General features: G+C 36.0%; 1 protein-coding gene across 17 annotated transcripts in view; it reads left to right on the top strand.

Moving 5' to 3' along the window:
* The window catches only part of Rbm39 (RNA binding motif protein 39), a 31,167-nt gene extending 12,001 nt beyond the window's left edge, over nucleotides 1–19,166 (top strand). For 13 of the 17 annotated variants that reach the window (XM_076930094.1, XM_076930086.1, XM_034495141.2 and 10 more), the window contains 11 exons: nucleotides 2,716–2,833; nucleotides 3,697–3,849; nucleotides 5,408–5,545; nucleotides 5,724–5,789; nucleotides 8,121–8,325; nucleotides 9,321–9,398; nucleotides 12,613–12,663; nucleotides 15,654–15,735; nucleotides 17,147–17,252; nucleotides 18,064–18,142; nucleotides 18,237–19,166. In XM_076930094.1, coding sequence (XP_076786209.1) covers nucleotides 2,716–2,833; nucleotides 3,697–3,849; nucleotides 5,408–5,545; nucleotides 5,724–5,789; nucleotides 8,121–8,325; nucleotides 9,321–9,398; nucleotides 12,613–12,663; nucleotides 15,654–15,735; nucleotides 17,147–17,252; nucleotides 18,064–18,142; nucleotides 18,237–18,337 — 1,177 coding nt within the window. In that variant the 3' untranslated portion in view covers nucleotides 18,338–19,166. The remainder of the gene's footprint in view (nucleotides 1–2,715; nucleotides 2,834–3,696; nucleotides 3,850–5,407; nucleotides 5,546–5,723; nucleotides 5,790–8,120; nucleotides 8,326–9,320; nucleotides 9,399–12,612; nucleotides 12,664–15,653; nucleotides 15,736–17,146; nucleotides 17,253–18,063; nucleotides 18,143–18,236) is intronic. The other 4 variants (XM_034495143.2, XM_076930095.1, XM_076930091.1 and 1 more) reach the window with 1 other exon arrangement.
* Nucleotides 19,167–20,126: the final 960 nt, after the last annotated feature.

Here is a 20,126-nt window from a genome sequence, read left to right as displayed (position 1 = left end):
TTATTTTATGTATATGAGTACACTAGCTACTTTCATGCATACCAGGAGAAAGCATCAGATCCCATTATAGATGGGTGTGAGCCACCATGTGGTTGCTGGGAGTTGATCTCAGGACCTCAGGAAGAGCAGTCAGTGTTCTTAACCACTGAGTCATCTCCCGCCCAATTAATTAATATTTGGGGGACTGGGTATACCTTTATAGCCATAGGTAACTTGGAACATTCTGTTTGGCCCAGGTGTTCAGTTCCACTTGCCTGTGCCACTTTAGTGCTGGGATAACAGTGTGTGCCACCATGCCCAACTTACTTTTTTTTAGAAGATTATTTTATGTGTAGGAGTGTTTGTTTCTAGGCATATTTATGCAATATATCATGCCTGGTACCCTCCAAGGCCATAACTAGGGTTAGATTCCCTGGAACTACAGTACATTCAGATAGTTCAGAGCAGCATTAGGTTGCTGGGAACTGAGAACGCTGGTCTTTGGTTAGAGTAGCCAGTCTTCTAGTTTTTAAAAACTTGTTACTGGATGTATTCTAATCATAACACTCCATTAAATTGGAACAAATACTGATTTATTTCGAAATGTTGGTTTACTTGTAAGAAAACCCTCAGTTATTCTCTGAATATATTTTTGACTATAGCTAGTTGGGTTTACAAACAAAATTGTCAACTGACTTCTCAGTGGTGTATCTTTTGTATCTAAGAAGTGCTTTCTTAATAGTATTCACAAAGAAGACCATGTTTCTATTATATTACTTAAAAGATTTGCTTTTTTAAAGATATATTTAAGTATATGAGTACACTGTTGCTGTTTTCAGACACACCAGAAGAAGAGGGTATTAGATCTCATTGCAGATGGTATTGAGCCACCATGTGGTTCTTGGGAATTGAACACAGGACTTCTGGAAAAGCAGACATATAGTATTTAAAGATTTTACTGTTTTAAGGTTCCCATTTAGGTGTGAGTGTAGGTGTCCTAAGGGACAAGAGCTATTAACACTAAGGAGTTACAGATGGTTGTGAGTCACCCGGCATGGTGCTGTAAACTGAAGTTAGGTCATCTGGAAAAGCAATATATGGCCCTTAGGTGCTGACCCATCTCTATAGGCTGATACCTGTTAACAATTAGTAATGTTGATAGATGAATTTTTTTTCTGAAAATTGTTGAGCACTACATCTTGAACCTTTATTCCTAACAATTTCAAGGTTGAGGAATAAATATCTTCATTAGTTAACATGAGGTTGGTTCACATAGGTAGCTGAGAGTTTTTACCACTGCCTGGCTCTTTTTTTTTTTTTTTTTTTGACATGTAAGATGTAGTCCACTATGGAAATTCCACATAGATAGCATGATTCTTTGTTTTTTCTTGCTTCTTGTCATCTCTTACTGCTGTTTGTAACTGGATTTGATCACTCACATTATTTCCTCATTCAGAATATATGGTACATGATAAGCAGTTGTTTTTCTACAGAACTAAATTCCCAAGCTCTGTTGAGATTGGCAGTGAAATAATGCCAATTCAATTGGAATCCCTGGAACTCTTTGAAGGTTGCATTCTCACATTGATCATTTGAAGTTTTCAAATTTCGTGGCATATTTTGTTTTCATTATGCAGATTTTGTTCACTGCTGGAATTCGTCTTTCAAATGTGAAGGCTCCTGATTAGTTCTTTAATATGGAGAAATAACTGCTTTGTTGATTTAAAGGCAGTTATTTGAGCTCTGGTATCTTGCATAGTCTGACTAGCAGAAATATTTTTCAATCACTCTGTCAAAGGAAGTAGACTTTGTATTGGTAAAATTTTGTATAGATGTAAGTACAACTGTATTTGAAAAAATGGACTACTAATTGAAACTTACTTTTAAATAAATGTTTTTCCTGACTCTATATATTATGTGCATGTGCACTATGTACTTGGTTTCTGGAGATCAGAAGAGAACTCAAACCAGGAATTGTGATTCATAATATCCTGCTGGGAATGGAGCATAGGTTTTGCATGGCAGCAAATGCCCTTAAATGCTGATTCATTTTTTTAGCTCCTTGTTTACGTTTTCACTGAAGTATATACATTAAAAGTTACTCCAGGACTAGAGACACATTTCAGTGTAGATGATTTGCCTGGTATGTGCATTGTGGGCCACAATCCCCAGAAGAGCACAAATTTGACAAAGATGTATGTGTAGCAGTGATGCCTACAACTGCATAGAATGATGCAGGTCTGTAATTCCTACAACCTGAGAAGTAGAAATACAATGAAAAATTCAAGTTAGGGCTAATGAGATAACTTGGTGCTTATGAGCACTTGACTGTTTAAAAGGGCCTGGGTTCAATTTCCAGCACTTAATGGCAGTTCACAGTCATATACAATTCAAATTTTGAGGGTTCTGATCTTCATGATTGAGTACACTTGAATACACTCAAATACACTAGAGACAGGTCACCTTAATACGTGTGTGTACATACACACAACCACACACACAACTCCTTGGTTTAAAAATGAGTTTGTACTGTGTGTGATGGCAGGAATGTTTCCCAGCACTTGGTTTGATGCTTGCCTGGTCTAAAGGTAGGATTCCAGTACAGCAAGGCTTACACAGAGACACATTTTTAGTAAAAAAACAAAGAACACAGAGAATTTGGGGACAACCATGATACATTAGTCCCTCTGTCCAAATAATACTTCAAAGTTAATTTTATGGGTTTTCTTTTGTTAGGGAACCTATTGATAATCTCACTCCTGAGGAAAGAGATGCAAGGACAGTTTTCTGCATGCAACTGGCAGCAAGAATTCGACCAAGAGATTTGGAAGAATTTTTCTCTACAGTAGGAAAGGTAACATCAAATTTTAAAGACAGCAAGTTGGTTTATAGAGTATTTTTTAGTAAGTGTCACTGTTTTTGGGTAAGGTAACACGTACCTTAAATCCCATATCATGATATAATGCTGTGATTTCAAAGAATAGCCAGGGCTACATAGAGATGTGTCAAAAATAATATGTAGTGCTCTTGGAAGCCTTTAACCACAGCACTCAGGAGGCAGAGGCAAGGGTGATCTTTGAGAGTGAGGCCAGCCTGGTTAACAGCGTTAAGTTCTAGGACATCAGAGGCTAAACAGAAACCCTGTCTCAAAGTAAGGAAAAAACGAGTACCTTTTTCACCAAAGAAAATCAAAGACTGCATTTAGCACAATATGGTTACACATGAAAATTCTACTTATATCCATTTAATTACTTCTCATATATGTAAATATAATCAGCTGAGTCCATCTACTGGCCATTGTATGTGTATAGCTTTAGGGCTGACACCACTTAGTATTAGAAAACTACCTAGGTCATCAGGTCTCATTTTTACTACTGTATTGTTGGTTCTTTGCATGCCGTTTCTACACAGAAGACAGTGTTGTGGACATCTAGCTTATCTCCCTTAGGCGACTTGTTTAAGCACCTTTCTGTACTATGAGAGCTAGTTTTCAGGGAAGAGGTTTCCAGGTCAGTTGCAGCACTGGAGGCCAAGGTTTACAGATTTTTGTGAACTTAAGGCCACTTTGGTCTACACAATGAAGTTTTAAGTCACAGGGACGTGTATTGAGACAGTATTTCTGATGAAAAAGCCTCTTACATGTTGAAGAAATTATGTGTATACTTTGTACTGGAATATTTGATTACAGAATAGTAATTACATTTCTTTACATCTTAGGTTCGAGATGTAAGAATGATTTCTGATAGAAATTCAAGACGTTCCAAAGGAATTGCCTATGTGGAATTTGTTGATGTCAGTTCAGTGCCTCTAGCAATTGGATTAACTGGCCAACGAGTTTTAGGAGTGCCAATCATAGTACAGGCATCACAGGTAACTTGATTTTGAGGTTTGTCATTAAGCTAGATGTTGGTATCACATGTGTTACCTTATATATCTTATATCTTATATCTGCACTTAGGGGGATTGCCATCATTTGCCTTAGATAATCAGTCTTACAGATACAGTAGTTAAATTGATTTGGAGAACTGACTTTTGGCAAAAGACAAAAAGTGAGTCTGTTATTTACATCATTGTAAGTTTTGTAGAGGAGAAATCTTGTCAGTTGGTGGTAAGTACAAGGCTGTGTATAGAAGTTTGGACCCATTGCTTTTTTTGCTGCTTCTCACAACAGACATACACATGGTACACAAATGTACATGGGTAAAACATCCACACACAGTTTTATTTTTTTTGAAGGACTTATGTATACAAGTGTTCTACATGTGCACCCTCATTCAAGAAGACACCCTCATTCAAGAAGAGGGCAGCAGACCCCATTATAAATGTGTTGTGATGAGCCAATATGTGGTTGCTGGGCATTGAGCCCAAAACTCCTGTAAGCCATACAGCGCTCTTTTAAGCCATGCCTCCAACTTTACAGGCCCAAGACAGTTAATTTTTTTTAATGTTATCTAAATGAGTACACTATAGCTCTCTTCAGCCACACCAAAAGAGGCCATCAGATACCATTACAGATGGTTATGAGCCAGCATGTTGTTGCTGGGAAATGAACTCAGGACCTCTTAACCTCTGAGCTATTTCTCTGGCCCCGTGACAGTCTTAATATAGAAAAAATAGCAATGATTTACTTGGGTGATTGTCTTATGTATATGATTCCTTAATCTTATTACTACATTAAAACTGGCTTGTAAGTCAACCAAGGTTTTAGTATGTCTGAATGTATTTACAAATATTCAGTGAATAGTCTAATTTTTGCTGATTATACAAAACAAGTTACTCTGGTTTATTTTTTACTAATTTAATTTCTTTAGGAAGCAAAGTATAACTACTGTGTGTGTATATACATATATATATATAGTTATATATATATATATAAAACTATATATACTTTAAACTTAATTAAAATGGTAAAATAGACCACACAGTGGTGGGGCATGCCTTTAATCCCAGCACTTGGGAGGCAGAGGCAGGCAGATTTCTGAGTTCCAGGACAGCCTGGTCTACAGAGTGAGTTCCAGGACAGCCAGGACTACATAGAGAAACCCTGTCTCAAAAGCCAAAAAAAAAAAAAAAAAAAAAAAAAAAGGTAAAATAGAACACATAAGCTATTGTGTTCAGAATTGAAGATCAGGGTTTATACAGCTTTGTGTTGGAATGTTTGCATGACATGCACACAGGCCTTTCAGGGCAATTTAGTGCTGTTAATGACATTCACTGAATGGTACAGTTATCATCCACCATCTTCCCTCTGAACATTCTATATGATTAGACAAACCATTCTATCCATTCTCTTTGACTTTCTCTAGTTCAAATGTTCTAAAGTCTTGTCTATTTCTAGTGATACTTCTAAATTTATTTCAGTTTCTGCCTTACTTTTTTTTGTTGAATATATGTCTGATTTATAATAGTGCATTTTATTGGTCTATAGGCAGAAAAAAACAGAGCTGCTGCAATGGCAAACAATTTACAAAAGGGAAGTGCTGGACCTATGAGGCTCTACGTGGGCTCGTTGCACTTTAACATAACTGAAGATATGCTTCGGGGGATCTTTGAACCTTTTGGAAGGGTAAATTTAATACTTTTTCCCATGACTTTTCCAATAGTTATTTGCCTGCCACAGGTGCCAATTTTATATGTAAAGCATGGTTGTTACCTCTTGAGGATTGGGAGATAAAAGTATATTCTAGATTTTTCAAAACTATCTCATAGAGTAATTTTCTCTAATTTATGCCTTTAAATTCTAGATTGAAAGTATTCAGCTCATGATGGATAGTGAAACTGGTCGATCTAAGGGATATGGATTCATTACAGTAAGTAATTTGTCTTCTATAACATCTAAGAAGTTTGCCTATGGTTTAGCGATAGTTGTGAATGAAGAATTAATTTTTTTTTTTTTTTTTTTTGGTTTTTCGAGACAGGGTTTCTCTGTGTAGTCCTGGCTGTCCTGGAACTCACTTAGTAGACCAGGCTGGCCTTGAACTCTGAAATCTGCCTGCCTCTGCCAAGAATTAGTGTTTTCAAGTGATTTCATTTATTTTAATTCTCTCTGTGTACTGCTTGTTTTCATATGTGTATATGAGTGCTAGAATTCATATGGTCTAGCTATGTCACATACACCTGGATTTGGAGTATTATTGTTGTCATTGTTTCTCAGTTTAACCATAGCTATAACTCTCCATGTAGGCCAGGGTGACTGGCATCAAACTAAGATGACATTTCTGCCTTCTCAGTGCTAGGATTCAAGGCATACACTGCCATGCCAGTCTTCTTACATTCTTACCTATATGATGTTACTTAACTTTAGTAGCCAGTCCTAGAATTAGGGCATAATCTACCACATCAGGCATGGTTAAAACACTCACGTCCGACAGGCAAGTCCATGATCTTACCTATGTATACAGACCCATCTGTTAAAAGAAAATTTGGATGTCATATTATGGTTGAAGGGAGAAAAATTTTTTCTTTTTTTTTTCTCTTTCAATCCTTCTTCTGAGATCGGTTCTCAACTGAGACTATCAACTTATTTATTTACTTTCTTAATTTATTTTGGGTCAAGGTCTATTTGTAGTCGTGGAACTTTCTGGATGTATATTAAGCTGTTCCTGAACTTAGATACACATGGTTTTAGCCTTGCAAAAGCTAAGATCAAAGATACCTGGTGTCATACCAGGCAACTTTAGCTCATTTTGGATTCTACATGCCTTTGAACACCTGATTTTCTTGAGTCTGCTAGAATTACTGACCCAAGCCACGATATTTGGCTAGAATTCTCTTTTTCTGGATCTCAAAAATTGATAAATCATGAGGAGTTGGGGATAGGTAGTCCAGTTAGTAATATACTTTTTTTATTTTTTATTCATGAAGATTTGGTTCAGTATCAAATTAACCAGTTATATCTGTGCTTATCTTTAATCTTATCACACAGGAGGTAGATGGAAGAGGATATCGAATCTTCCCACCCACCCCCTACTCTGTAGCAAGATGGAATTATATAACTTAAGACTGCAAATAAGCAGTCTTAAGTGGTGACGCCCGCCTTTAATCCCAGCACTTGGGAGGCAGAGTCAGGCGGATTTCTGAGTTCGAGGCCAGTCTGGTCTACAGAGCAAGTTCCAGGACTACATAGAGAAACCCTGTCTTGAAAAAAACAACCCCCCTCACCCCCCCAAGAAAAGACTGCAAATAAATTTGGAAAATCTGCTTCTCAAATATTAAAAGACTTGATGCTGTTAGATTCATATGGGTGTATGACACAATGTGTATGTTTAAGTGCCTGAGAGATGTAGAAGATCACGTGGATTTGGAATTATGGGTGTTTTTAAGTGACACCTTGTAGATATTTAGTAGTGAACTCTAGTCCTCTGGTAAAACCGCATATCTCCCACTACTGTCAAATTTTCTGGGAAAGTGAAAGGTATTGCAATATTTCTTGAGGCCTCAAGATAATAGAACCTAATTTAATCTATTTAGAAGAGTTAGGGTGATAGTCTTAGAGTATAGGCCAGAGAAAATAAATCTGTAGATTAAAAGAAAGAAACATGTAAAAGGTGACTTTTTTACATTTAGTGGGTGGGCTGATGATGTTAGAAGTTTCAAGGAGTGGTGGTGCACACCTTTAATCCCTGCACTTGGGAGGCAGAGGCAGGTGGATTTCTGACTTCAGGGCCAACCTGGTCTACACAGTGAGTTCCAAGACAGCCCAGTCTATACAGAGAAACCCTGTCTGGAAAAACCAAAAAAAAAAAAAAAAAGGTCTCATGGAGCAACATGTTCTTCAGTCTGGATACGTACAATTCTCTTATAAATTCAGTCAGGCTTCTAGGCATGTTTTTCCCAGTTTTAATCCCAGAAATTGAGACGCTAAGGTAGGTGCATCTTAAGTCCACCTTGTTCTACATACTGACTTCCATGCTGAAAGTTAAAAATAACACATTACCTAAAAACAAGGTTTGAAAACTTCATGTTTATTAAACTCTTATATCTTTATTTGCAAAATTAACGGTCTAATTTTATACATATATTTTTTGTACTTTCTCAGTATAATTAGTATAATATAATATATATATATATCAGTATATATTAGATGTTAGTAATGATATAAATGCATATTAGTCAGTTAAAATTCCTGTTGTCTGTTCTAGTTTTCTGATTCAGAATGTGCCAAAAAGGCTTTGGAACAGCTTAATGGATTTGAGTTAGCTGGGAGACCAATGAAAGTTGGACATGTTACTGAACGAACTGATGCTTCTAGTGCTAGCTCATTTTTGGACAGTGATGAACTAGAAAGGACTGGAATTGACTTGGGAACAACTGGACGTCTCCAGTTAATGGCAAGACTTGCAGAGGGTAAGTCTTCAATAGCTTTACTGGTTTATCGTAGATAGAGTGGTGAAAAGGAAATGTAGCCATGCAAACTACAAAATGGGAAAAATATTTTGGAGTTAATGTTTATGTATAGGAATACATTGAAGTCTTTACCAGTGTCTTTCATTGAAATTTTATTCTTCTCATTCTTTTATGTGTAAACAACATAGATTTTTTTTTTGTTCTGTATATATCACCAGACTCAGTAAGAAATGAGTTCTGATTATTTTCTGATGTGGGAGATATGTAAAACGGCAGCACACAATCTGGCTTGTTCTTAATCAGCCGCCATGTTCCCGACTAGCCTAGGCCTGCAGCAAGGAGTGGTGGCTACATACCACCACTGCCACTGCTCAGTTCAGGATGTCTGCTCAGGCAATCGGAAACACAGGCCCTGCCACCCATGAGGTACCAGAGCCATCTCCCAAGCTGTCTCCACAAAGTTGGGTGATGCCCACACCATATCAACATCCATGTGGGCCTGGTAGGAAATGAAACTGTAAAGTTTAAATATTTATCAAAGGCTTTATATGTTTGGTAATGCTCAATAGCAATATACCCACACAATTAGAGGTATTTCCCAATCAGCTAACCTAAGTATAAGTTGTTACTCAGGACTGGTCTCTATACCTGTGTGGCTCTCCCTAGCTCCTCCTCTTCCTTTTTATTCATCCTCTCCTTCCTCTGCCCACCTTATCTCCTCATACAACTTTCCATAGCTTTTACAGCTTGTTTTGATGGTATACTAATCTAACAACATGGATTTTGGAGGTCAGAGTGCCACTTTAGGGGAATACGTTTTATTCTTCTACTATATACCAGTACTGAAGAGTACAGGTTCTCATCCTTGGTGGTAAGAAGGCCTGTTTGTGCAGAGCCATTTTACAGGCACCTCGAGTTGACCACATGAATTACCAGAATTTGGTTTCTCTGCTGTTAACGTAGTAATACTAACTTGGAAGTTTATTATTTTGCAGGTACCGGTTTGCAGATTCCACCAGCAGCACAGCAAGCTTTACAAATGAGTGGCTCTTTGGCATTTGGTGCTGTGGCAGGTAGGAATTGAATCCTTTCTAATTTGAAATCATTGTATTTTCATCTAATTCGAAAATATGCCAAATTTTTTTGCATTTCAAAGGACTAACTGAGAATTCAATTCATTAAGTACTTCTAGCTTCTTAATAGTTGCAAAGAAGAGTAGGTATACGACAGAGAATTCAGTTAGACTGTAGAAAAATCTCAAGTGTAGCTAAATTGTTACTATTAATACCTTGATAGAAGCAACGTAAAGAGGAAAGCTCTAATTTAGTCCAGTTCTTCTCTAGCATTTTTGTGCTTAGAAACATGTAGTAACTTCAGTACTGGAACATCTGTGTCTTTGTCTAACCTCTGTAGGACACAGGCATATACAGTAATGCAGATATATATGCTTACAAAAGTCTTAAATTAACACATATTCCCCTAAATCTGTCATAATTAGAGCTATAGATAATATATAAAGGATACTTTTTAGCCAGATATGGTGAGGACTCTGTAATAACAACTTTTGGAGGATGGGGCAGCATTAACATGATGGTATACAGAATGAGACCCTGTTTTTAATCTTTTGTATGTTATGCCACAAATGTCCAGACGTTCTAAGTGTGGCCATTTGTGTTCTAAACTTTGAGACCTTGTGAGGTTTTAGACTGATAATATTCTGAATGTACAAAGTGACCTGTGTGCTTGCTAAAGCATATTTAAAGCATATGTTCTGAGAACATTGACAACATAAATAATGAGAAAAAGGGACAAGGAAGCATTAAGACATTTTTGCAAGTAACATGTCTTAAGCTCAACAAAAGTATCTGTTACCTTTGTTAATGCCTGTCAATTTTTAAACATTAGCTATTACAAATGTTTTTTTAAACCGAATCCGGAAGCATTCTGCTATTTTAAATTGAAGTGAACTTATTTCAGAAATGATCTGTAGTACTTAATGTTAAGATGATATAGCCTGCTGGGCGTGGTTGCTTCTAGAGGATTTCAGTTCAGTTCCTCCCCCCCCCCCCCCCAAGGCACAAGGGTTAGCTCAATTACCTGTTGTTCTAGTTGCAGGGACTCTCATACCCTCTAGTGCCATCTGCATACAACCACATACTGCTTGCACTCATATTTGTACACTTGTAAAGATAAGATAAAAATAATTATTTTAAAAAAGTAATGTTCCAGACTCTCTTTGCGCACACTTTTTTTTAATCCCAGCATTTCAGAGGCAGGCAGGGTGATCTCTGTGCTGTCAGGCATTATCTACAGAATAAGTTATGGAACAGTCAGGACGACACAGGAAGTAATAATAGTAATGGGCCAAGTATAGAAGCGCACACATTTAATGCCAGTTCTTGGGGTTTCAGGGTTAGGAGGTAGGTAGCCTCATCTACACAGTGAGCTCCAGAGTATCCCGAACTATGTCTAGAAAAATAAATGATTATTTATCTTACTGCTTTTCTTCATTCAAGGTCAAGATTTCATATAAAAAAATTTGTTTTATATATTCATTCCACTTGAGCAAACATCTTCATCCGTTCATAATGCTGCCATCCTTTAATAAAGTTTCTTATGTAGGACCTGTAAATGATGGCTCATGGGGAAAGAGCCCTGGCTGTACTTGCAGGGGTCCAGGTTTTGTTCTCTTTCAGTGGAGATGCCTGTTTTAAATGCATTTAATTACTTCGATAGGAGGTACTTTCTTATGCCTCTGACCATGTGCGGAGGACTGAGGCTAATGTGCATTGTGTTGATGTATCCTTTAATACGTAGAATATGTACCATATGTCTGATGACAGCCTGTCTGTTTATTTGCTAACATTATATCCAGATTCTTATTACTGAGGCAGGATGTTATTGGGTATCCCTGGTCATCCTTACTTTTGCTTTGTATTTAGTAACTCAGAGCAAGCCTCTTTCCTCAACCTTTGTTTTATGGACTTCCCATTTGCTGTCTTTTTTAGGTAGTGTTTTGTGTATATCACCCAAGATGACCTTGTAGTACCTTCTCCATAACTCTGGCATTGAACTAAACATTGAGCTTAATTCTCACGCCTTTCCTGAGTGTGAGGATTTGAGCAGTGCTCCAACACCCTCAGATAAAGCAAATTTTCTAATACACCTCATGTAGAATACAATTTGTTCCTTGTTTCCTAATGTATATTTGAAGTTATCTAAGCTATTTTTAAAAGTAAAATTGGAATTTGTACTTAATATCATAAATACATATATAATTTACCTATTATGTAAAAAGAAACTATTTTAAGTTACTGATATTCTGTTTAGCATACACTGATGTTAATTTTTAGCCCTGAGGGCCCAACTATTTTAAACCAGATTTCCTTATTCGTGTCCCAAATTGAATGTTTATTAACTACAATCACTTTGCAACAATACAGGATTTTGGGTTTTGTTGGTTTGAGACCAGGTGTCACTATGATTTATCCCTGGCTTTTCTGAAATTCCCCATATATATCAGGCAGACTGGCCTCAATGAAGAATATTTCCTGCCTCAGCCCTTCTACTGTAGGATTAAAGGCTTGGACCACACCTATTTTATGTTTGAATTATTTCCCAGCTCATGCAAATTTTCTACACACGTCCGATATGAATTTTGACATGCTTTCCTATATAGAAACATGAATTTTTGTAGTAGGTGAGAAAATTAAGATTGATCAAATTGTGAACCTGTTATAGAAATCATTGGCAAATTGAATCTGAGAAGCTCTTACAAAGATATGTTCCAAATTGTTGGAATGGTGTCTTTCTCAGTGGATAATGCTAAACTTGGAAATTAGTTTACATGATCCTAGCTCTTGAATGTGTGTGGTTATAACGCCTACAGTTTTAATACAAGTTTCTGAAATACTGAATTTTTATTGCTGTTAAAAATTTTATTTCCCAAGTACTTGGAATTGAATTCTCAATCAGGGTTTTTCATATATTTTCTGACTGGTTTGCTCCTTTTTCCCCATTTCCCATTATTCCTAGCTGTGGTATTATATTGGAACACCATATAACATAGGGAAGAATGTATTAGGAATACAGTGATAATTTTCTAGCATAAGAGGAAACAAAAGGTTCCAAAGCCTTGTAAATGAGGAATGGGGAAGGAGGTTTTGCTGCCAGGTTTTACTAATTTGATTTAAATAAACCCTGCTGTTGAAGTCCTCTTTTATTAATACTTTCCTGACATTTACCCTGTTAGTTGAGGCTCTTCATTGTTCCTGCACTGAGCTGTAGAATTCTCTTTTGTTATAGATTTGCAAACACGACTTTCCCAACAGACTGAAGGTGAGTTACTTATATTTGATATTTTTTAATACAATTAAATATATGAAGATACCATTTGTTAAGTATCATATTCATATAGTTTTGCCATGTATTGTAACCATAGAACGTTAATAGAGAAGATAAACATCTATGGTTATGTTTGTTGTGAATTGTTAGAATTTATCATTCAGAGGTTTAATTGTTTGATTCCATGTAAAGTTCTGGCTTTAACGTGCTGTTCTTGACAATTGAAAAAGCAAGGTCCAGAACTCAGTTTTGTATTTCTTCACACTTTCATCTACTGTAAGGTTTGTATAAAAAAAATAATTTAGCATGCCATGACAATGTGGGACTGTTTTTTAAGTTTATTTAATGGCTGGAGAGATGGAATAGTACTCACTACCCTTCCAGAGGGCCTGACTGTCATTCCCAGCATCCACATGGTGACTCAGAATGAGTTTCAGTGGGATCTTAGGCCCTTTTCTGATACGCATGAAGATAGTGCATTCATGTACATGAATACATGAGCAAGTCTTTTTAGTTTTCTTAGGTTTGCTTCAGTTTAGAATTACATGTATATAACTTTTTTGATAATGTTTTTCTGAATCTTTTGGACTTGGCTATTTTATGAAGCTAAGAATAGGGTTATGAATTGTTCTAATTACATCAGCATCACGAAATGCATTAGGCCATGATTTCATGTCTCTATTAAATCTACCAAGAAAGAAAAAAAAGCATTTTACTGTTGGGGGCAACATTTTACTACTTCAGTTTGCTGCCAAGTTTATAGTAAACTGTTTGTTAGTTTCTCTCTTTCCTTTTATAATATCAAAAATCCTTTGTAAAAAATGCCAATTTTAGGTGAGAATCTTAAATGTATTTTAAGTTTAAGTATATGCCACATTTGTACTGCTGTTTGTAAGTAACAGTTTTATCAAAAGTCAACGTGAAATATTTCATTACATATTTGTTTGGTATTTAGTTCTCATAATCAGTTGGTAGTTCCCTTCAGTTTCCTTAAAACTTTTTAGTTCTGTATCCTTGTTTATATTTTTGTTTTGAGACAGGGTTTTACTGTGTAGCTTTTGGCTGTTATGTACAGCTAGTCTGGAACTCAGATCTGCTTTACTCTGGCTTCTACCACTGACTCTTTAGTTATATAAGTTGGTTTGATGTTTTTGGTTTGTTGCTCGGGTATAGTTTTGTTTTTTCTAAGCAGGTCTACCTTACAATCTAGGTAGCTAGCTGGGACTTACTAGGTCTTAGATTATGTCAGGCTATACTTGTTTATAGCAGGAAATACAAGAAGACTTCTCAAAATTCTCAAAGAAAAATGCCTTTATCTTTGAAGGAAGTATTGAAGGAACAGCACTTTTGTAGTTCTATCAGAATAATTTTAATGTCGTATTTCATGAATAGCTTTGTTCAGTGAAATTTGTCTGATACTTCGTTAGGTGGTTATTTCAATTCATCTCGATTTCTTAATGCGTTATTTTATCCTTAGCTGTTTGTTGTTATGCATTGGAATGGGATTTGGTCAGATAATATGATTACGGTGAGTTCTGTAACAGCTGCTTTGTCAATTCTCTGAAAATTGGGGTGACACAAGACCCTCTCTCAAGAAGACAAAAAAACAAACCTAAAGAACACCAAATAGAAACCTCACTTCGAAAAGTATTTAGTTAACTGTAGACATTTAAGGTTGAATATTACTGTGTTTAGAATTTTCACATTACAATAGTCAAATCATAGATAAGCAGGCTGTTTCTGGTTTCCTGTTTTGCTACTACAAATCATTTACAGTGTTACAGTGTTATGACATTTTTCCTGGTATACTTTACATGGTCTTTCAAATGTTACATTTAGGTTGATGTATTTAAAAGTTGGACCAGAGAGAGTGGTCTTTGGTGTAAAATACTTTAGACTTTTGCTTCATGACCAATGTTTGATTTTTTTTCAGCAACCACATTATAGCTTACAATAATACTATTTAACAAATTTCAGGGTTTCTGGTCCCTGAGGGAAACAGCTACCTGTGTTGCGCAGGTATGCAGGCAAAAATCCTCATAGACATAAGATTGAAAATAAAAAATAAATACTTGGCTGATGAAACGATGGACCAAGTTGTTCAGAGTACTTTAAATACAAATCTAATATATGTGTGTTTTTATATGTCTTTTAAAAATAAGACTATATTCCTGGCAAAAGGAAGAGAAATACAAGAATGTTATTTTATTTAGGCTTTCCAACAACCGAATTTTGTATTACTGCTATTATTTCAGGATACAACCAACTGTCCATTTTTCCTTTTTTCTTTCTGGAATGATTTGTGTGCAAGATTTTTGTTGTTTTTAAAAGATTTAGACTGTATACCTTTAATTAATCACTCACAGGGTTGGTTTTGGTTTAAGAAAATTGTCTCTCGATGTAGTCTTAGCTGTATTAGAACTTGCTTTGTAGCCCAAGCTGACCTAAGAACTCTGAGATCTTTCTACTTCTACCTCCCAAATGACAGGGCTTTATATGTTGCAGTGTAGCCTAAAACTAAATGTTGGCCTAGATGACTTTGAATTTATATTCCTCATACATGTCTCTTTCTAATTCTTAAGATTATAAGCTCATAAGAGTTTATGCTGTTTGGTATCAAACCCAGAGCTTCATGCTCTTGAAATATTGTCAAAATATAATTCAATCCCAAACCCCAGCTCCTGAACTTTTTAGGGAAATATATTTGCATCTTACAGAAATCTGTGAGCACTCCTTAATAATCGTTGAGTATTTCTTCTTGGTGTTGCCTGTTTTAAGTGAAACTAAAGATGGTTTTGGTTTAAGGTAGTTTTGATTAGCTTAACTGTTGTATTTTGGTAAAGTGAGTAACTGTCTTATTTCATATTCATGAAGGTAATATATAAATTATGTCAGCCATATATAGATAGGATTTATTCTTAGTTTATTGTCCAGGGATACTTACACATTTTCCATGAAGCTAATTTTTATTCTCCCCCTTTTAGCCTCAGCTTTAGCTGCAGCTGCATCTGTTCAACCTCTAGCCACACAGTGTTTCCAACTTTCCAACATGTTTAATCCTCAAACGTAAGTATATTTGTGCAATATGGTAGTTTAATATTTAGAATATTTCACAAATGAAATGAATTAAAGTGATAATCTTTTTATTTTTTAATCCTGTTTATATTTTATTGGGCACATTGAATTAACATGTAATAGTTGTCAAATTTCTGTCACCAGTCTTTTGCTGCACTAGTTTACTTGTTACTTTTGGTTAGTTTGATTAAAATATATGTAAGTTTGTTGCTTCTATGTATGTGTGCATATATGTGTGAATGTGTCTTATCATGTGTGATCAGGGAGGTCAGAATGGGCATCAGGATTGTTGTTGTGTTCTGGGAACCGAAGCTGGTACTCTGTAAGAATAACAAGTACAATGTCCTCTTAATCAGTAAGTATCTATTATTAGAATTTTTTTCTGTCCTAGAGTTAAAACCTAGGGACCCAGGCGCTGCATTCCAGCCAGTTATGCCACTGATGAAGATCACTAGTCCCTTTTTTTGTCAGGGTCTTTCCATCATTTTTCTGCGGTGGCCTTTTGATCAATTAGTAATACTATATAGTCCATGCAAGCTTTTAACCTATGATACTTTTGTCTGCTTTTAGTTCACCTCTACTAATGTATGATGTTAGTAATTAAATAATTTTTCTATATGTATGCCTTGGGTACCTAAGTATATAGATTTCAAGTTCAACATTTGGTTTCCTTTTTTGTGGATCATCCACTTTGGTGTTTTGTTTTTGTTTCATTTTCTTTTGTGTTGTTTTGAGACCATATTTCTCTTGGTAGGACTTTTTTTTTTTCCCCCCACAGCTTTTGGTTTGTTGGGGGTTTTTAAATTTTGTTCGTGTTATGTATATCAGTGTTTGCCTGCATATATGTATGCCACATGCTTACTTGTATCTGAAGGAATAGAAGTGTTAAAATTTTTATAGAATTAGAATTATGGTTTTAAGTACCCATGTGACCAAAGTCCTCTGAGAGAGCCACACCTGCTCTTAACTACTTGGTCAACTCCACAAAGTTTACAGTAAACTTTGTAGTAAAAATTGGTAACTTTAATGCAGCCTCTTGTACATCTTTTTTATGTATTATAGCAATTAATGTCTTAAAAAATATGCTAAGTGTTGGGTGGATATCTCAGCATGTCCAGTGCTTATCACATTTGCATGAATGACAACTTGGAATATTGATATAAATAAGCAGATACATGGAGCAAGCTTGTTGTTTAGCTAATACAGTTAAGTTGCTGTGTTTTACAAGATGTTTCCTCTACAGTAGAAGGCAGATTAGATGTTTCACTGTGAATAAAGATAGGTGCTTGCAGCCAAGTCTGATGAGTAGAATTGGATCCCATGTTCCATGATCTCCATACATCCCCATACACACACTGTACTTGGTTGTTACTTGAATATAATTTTGTTATTTTTTTTACAGAGAAGAAGAAGTTGGATGGGATACAGAGATTAAAGATGATGTCATTGAAGAATGTAATAAACATGGAGGAGTCATTCATATTTATGTTGACAAAAATTCAGCTCAGGTAATTTAATTTCTGTTTTTCAAAACAGGTTTTATTTGTGTAATAAATACAAGTCTGGCCTATCATGCCTGCTTATGCTTCCCCAAGTACTGGGATCACAGTGTATACCATTCTGTATCTTACTTTTTATATTCAATTATGGCATGTGATAGTCACTTTATCCCCCTTAGGTGTTATTTCCTTTTGTTTGGCTTGGTTTTGGTTTTTCTTTTAGGACAGGATATCAGTGTGTAGTCCTACCTCTCCTGAAACTCTGTAGACTAAGTTAACCTCAACCTCATAGATCAACCTGCATGTCTGCCTCCTTTGTGCTGGCACGAATCGAATCACTATTTTAGTCTATTTTTAATGCATTGATTTGTGTAGCCCCTTAATGAAGTTAAGTCTTTTCTGACTCTCCATGTTCTGGGATTTATTATAGGCCTGTACCACTCTGCTAGCTTAGTGGATATTTCAGGAAAGGAACTTCAATGTACTAGCTAAATACAGGCTCCAAAACAAAGGCAAGTTCAATATAATGAAATTTTGAGAGTAGTGATTAACTGATCAGCTAATTTGCATCACGTACCCTGGAACTCTTTGTAGCTTCTTTAGTCTTTGCATAGAAATCAGGGGAATGGGTATTGGGCAAAAAGATCAATGAGAAAAAGGAAAGATACTATAGTTTTAAAAAACATTCAAGGTATTGACCATAAGCTATTAGAATAAATAAACTATAAAGGATGTTTATGCAAACATTTTTGATATACTGTTGAGAGTATATGTTCAATCATTGTTTTGATTATTAATGATTTTCTTTTGATACTTGTAGGGCAATGTGTATGTGAAGTGCCCATCTATTGCTGCAGCTATTGCTGCTGTCAATGCATTGCATGGCAGGTGGTTTGCTGGTGAGTACCTGCTATGAAGACTTTACGTTGAAAAAACCAAGTTATTAACATTGAGTAAAAACAACTTACCCAACTTTTTTCTCTTTGTCAACAGGTAAAATGATAACAGCAGCGTATGTACCTCTTCCAACTTACCACAACCTCTTTCCTGATTCTATGACAGCAACACAACTACTGGTTCCAAGTAGACGATGAAGGAAGATACAGTCCCTTATGTATATAGCTTTTTTTTCTCTTGAGAATTCATCTTGAGTTATCTTTTATTTAGATAAAAATAAAGAGGCAAGGGTCTACTGTCATTTGTATACAACTCCTGTTATCTTGAAAAATAAAAATGTTAACAGGAATGCAGTGTGCTCATTCTCCCTAACTAGCAAATCCTACTTTATGCAAAGCTGTTCTCTTGTTCTGCTGTTTTAAATGTCCATGTAGAAATTACATTAAGGATTATAGAATAGCTCTAGGGGAACAAATGTGCTTTCTGTATAAAGCCAGACCGGTAATGTTTTAATGTTTCAGAAACCTTACTTTTTACACAGCAGTTACATTTCACAGTCATGTATTTGGCTCATGGTTCAGCAAAGGAATACACTTTTAGTGTGAACAAAAGTCTTAAGTAGCTAAATGGCTGCTTAGCATTTGACCTTGATCATTTGGCAAGAAGGGGATTTCAAAATATTTGATGGTAAATTTTTTCAATTAATGTATCTGTAAAAGTTTCTTTGTAAATATTATGTGTTTTAGTGTATCTTGAGATTCCAAACAAAATGATCCCTGCATTTCCTCAAGGTGGTTGATGTAACAGATTGAGTAAAGCAGTCTTGAGCAAAAGAGGAAATACAGAAATAGGTTTTGTCTGGTTGCATATAATCTTTGCTCTTTTTAAGCTCTGTGAGCTCTGAAATATATTTTTGGGTTACTCCAGTGTGTTTGACAAGACAGCTTGATATTTCTATCAAACAAATGACTTTCATATTGCAACAATCTTTGTAAGAACCACTCAAATAAAATTCTCTGAAAATGGCCACAAGAAAATTTTCGTTTTTCAAATGTTTTTCATGTTACAAACTCAGGCATAGGCTATCATGGTATGTATCTTTTTTTTTCTTCTTGTTTTCAAGTTAGTGTCTCAGCATTATATAGGTCAGATTTACAAAGACTGAAGATGGTACTCCTTCAGCCTCTAGGACTACAATATGCCTGTTTGATTAGTAATAGGGAATATTTTTCCTAAGTCACATCTAGTGTTTGTAGTTTACCACCACTACCAAGTATGTCCTCCCCATTGAAGAAAAGTCCCCTGGAAATGCCCTCATTCTGCTCTGCTTGTTTATCTTTCTTTAGCACTGTTTTTTGTTTCCTGGAGACAGGGTTTTTCTGTGCAGCCCTGGCTTTCCAGAAACTCTCTGTGTAGACCAGGCTGGTCTCCAAACTCTGAAATCTGACTGCGTCTGCCTCCCAAGTGCTGGGATTAAAGGCATGCACCACCAATATAGTTCTTATTTTCAGTTATGAGGAAGAAATGTTTTACTATATAAAAAGAGTTGAACTTCTGCCTTTTGTATGTGCTGTTCAAATCTCTGATGGGCTGGAAACAGCATCTCAAACTACTTCCAGTCCCTCAGTCACACTTTTTTTTTTGGTTTTGGTTTTTGGAGACAGGGTTTTTCTGTGTAGTCCTGGCTGTCCTGGAACTCTGTAGACTAGGCTGGCCTCAAACTCAGAAATCCGCCTGTCTTTGCCTCTCAAGTGCTGGGATTAAAGGCGTGCACCACCACCACCTGGCCACACTAACTTTCAAATGCTGGACTGGTCCTCACTTTTTTTTCCTTTTTGACACTGGACCTCCCTATAGTCTTGACTCTTTAAAGCTTGTCACAGACCAGAATGCCCTCAAACTCAGAGCTCCCTCTGCTTCTGACATCCCTGTTTCAAAACTTAATGTTTTATCTATGAACATTGGTCCTTCGTATATGTGTACCTC

The sequence above is a fragment of the Arvicanthis niloticus genome, chromosome 2 (genome assembly GCF_011762505.2).
Source record: "Arvicanthis niloticus isolate mArvNil1 chromosome 2, mArvNil1.pat.X, whole genome shotgun sequence".
NCBI lineage: Eukaryota > Metazoa > Chordata > Mammalia > Rodentia > Muridae > Arvicanthis > Arvicanthis niloticus.
Note: the sequence above shows the minus strand (reverse complement) of the source record. Positions and strands in the feature narration are given on the sequence as shown.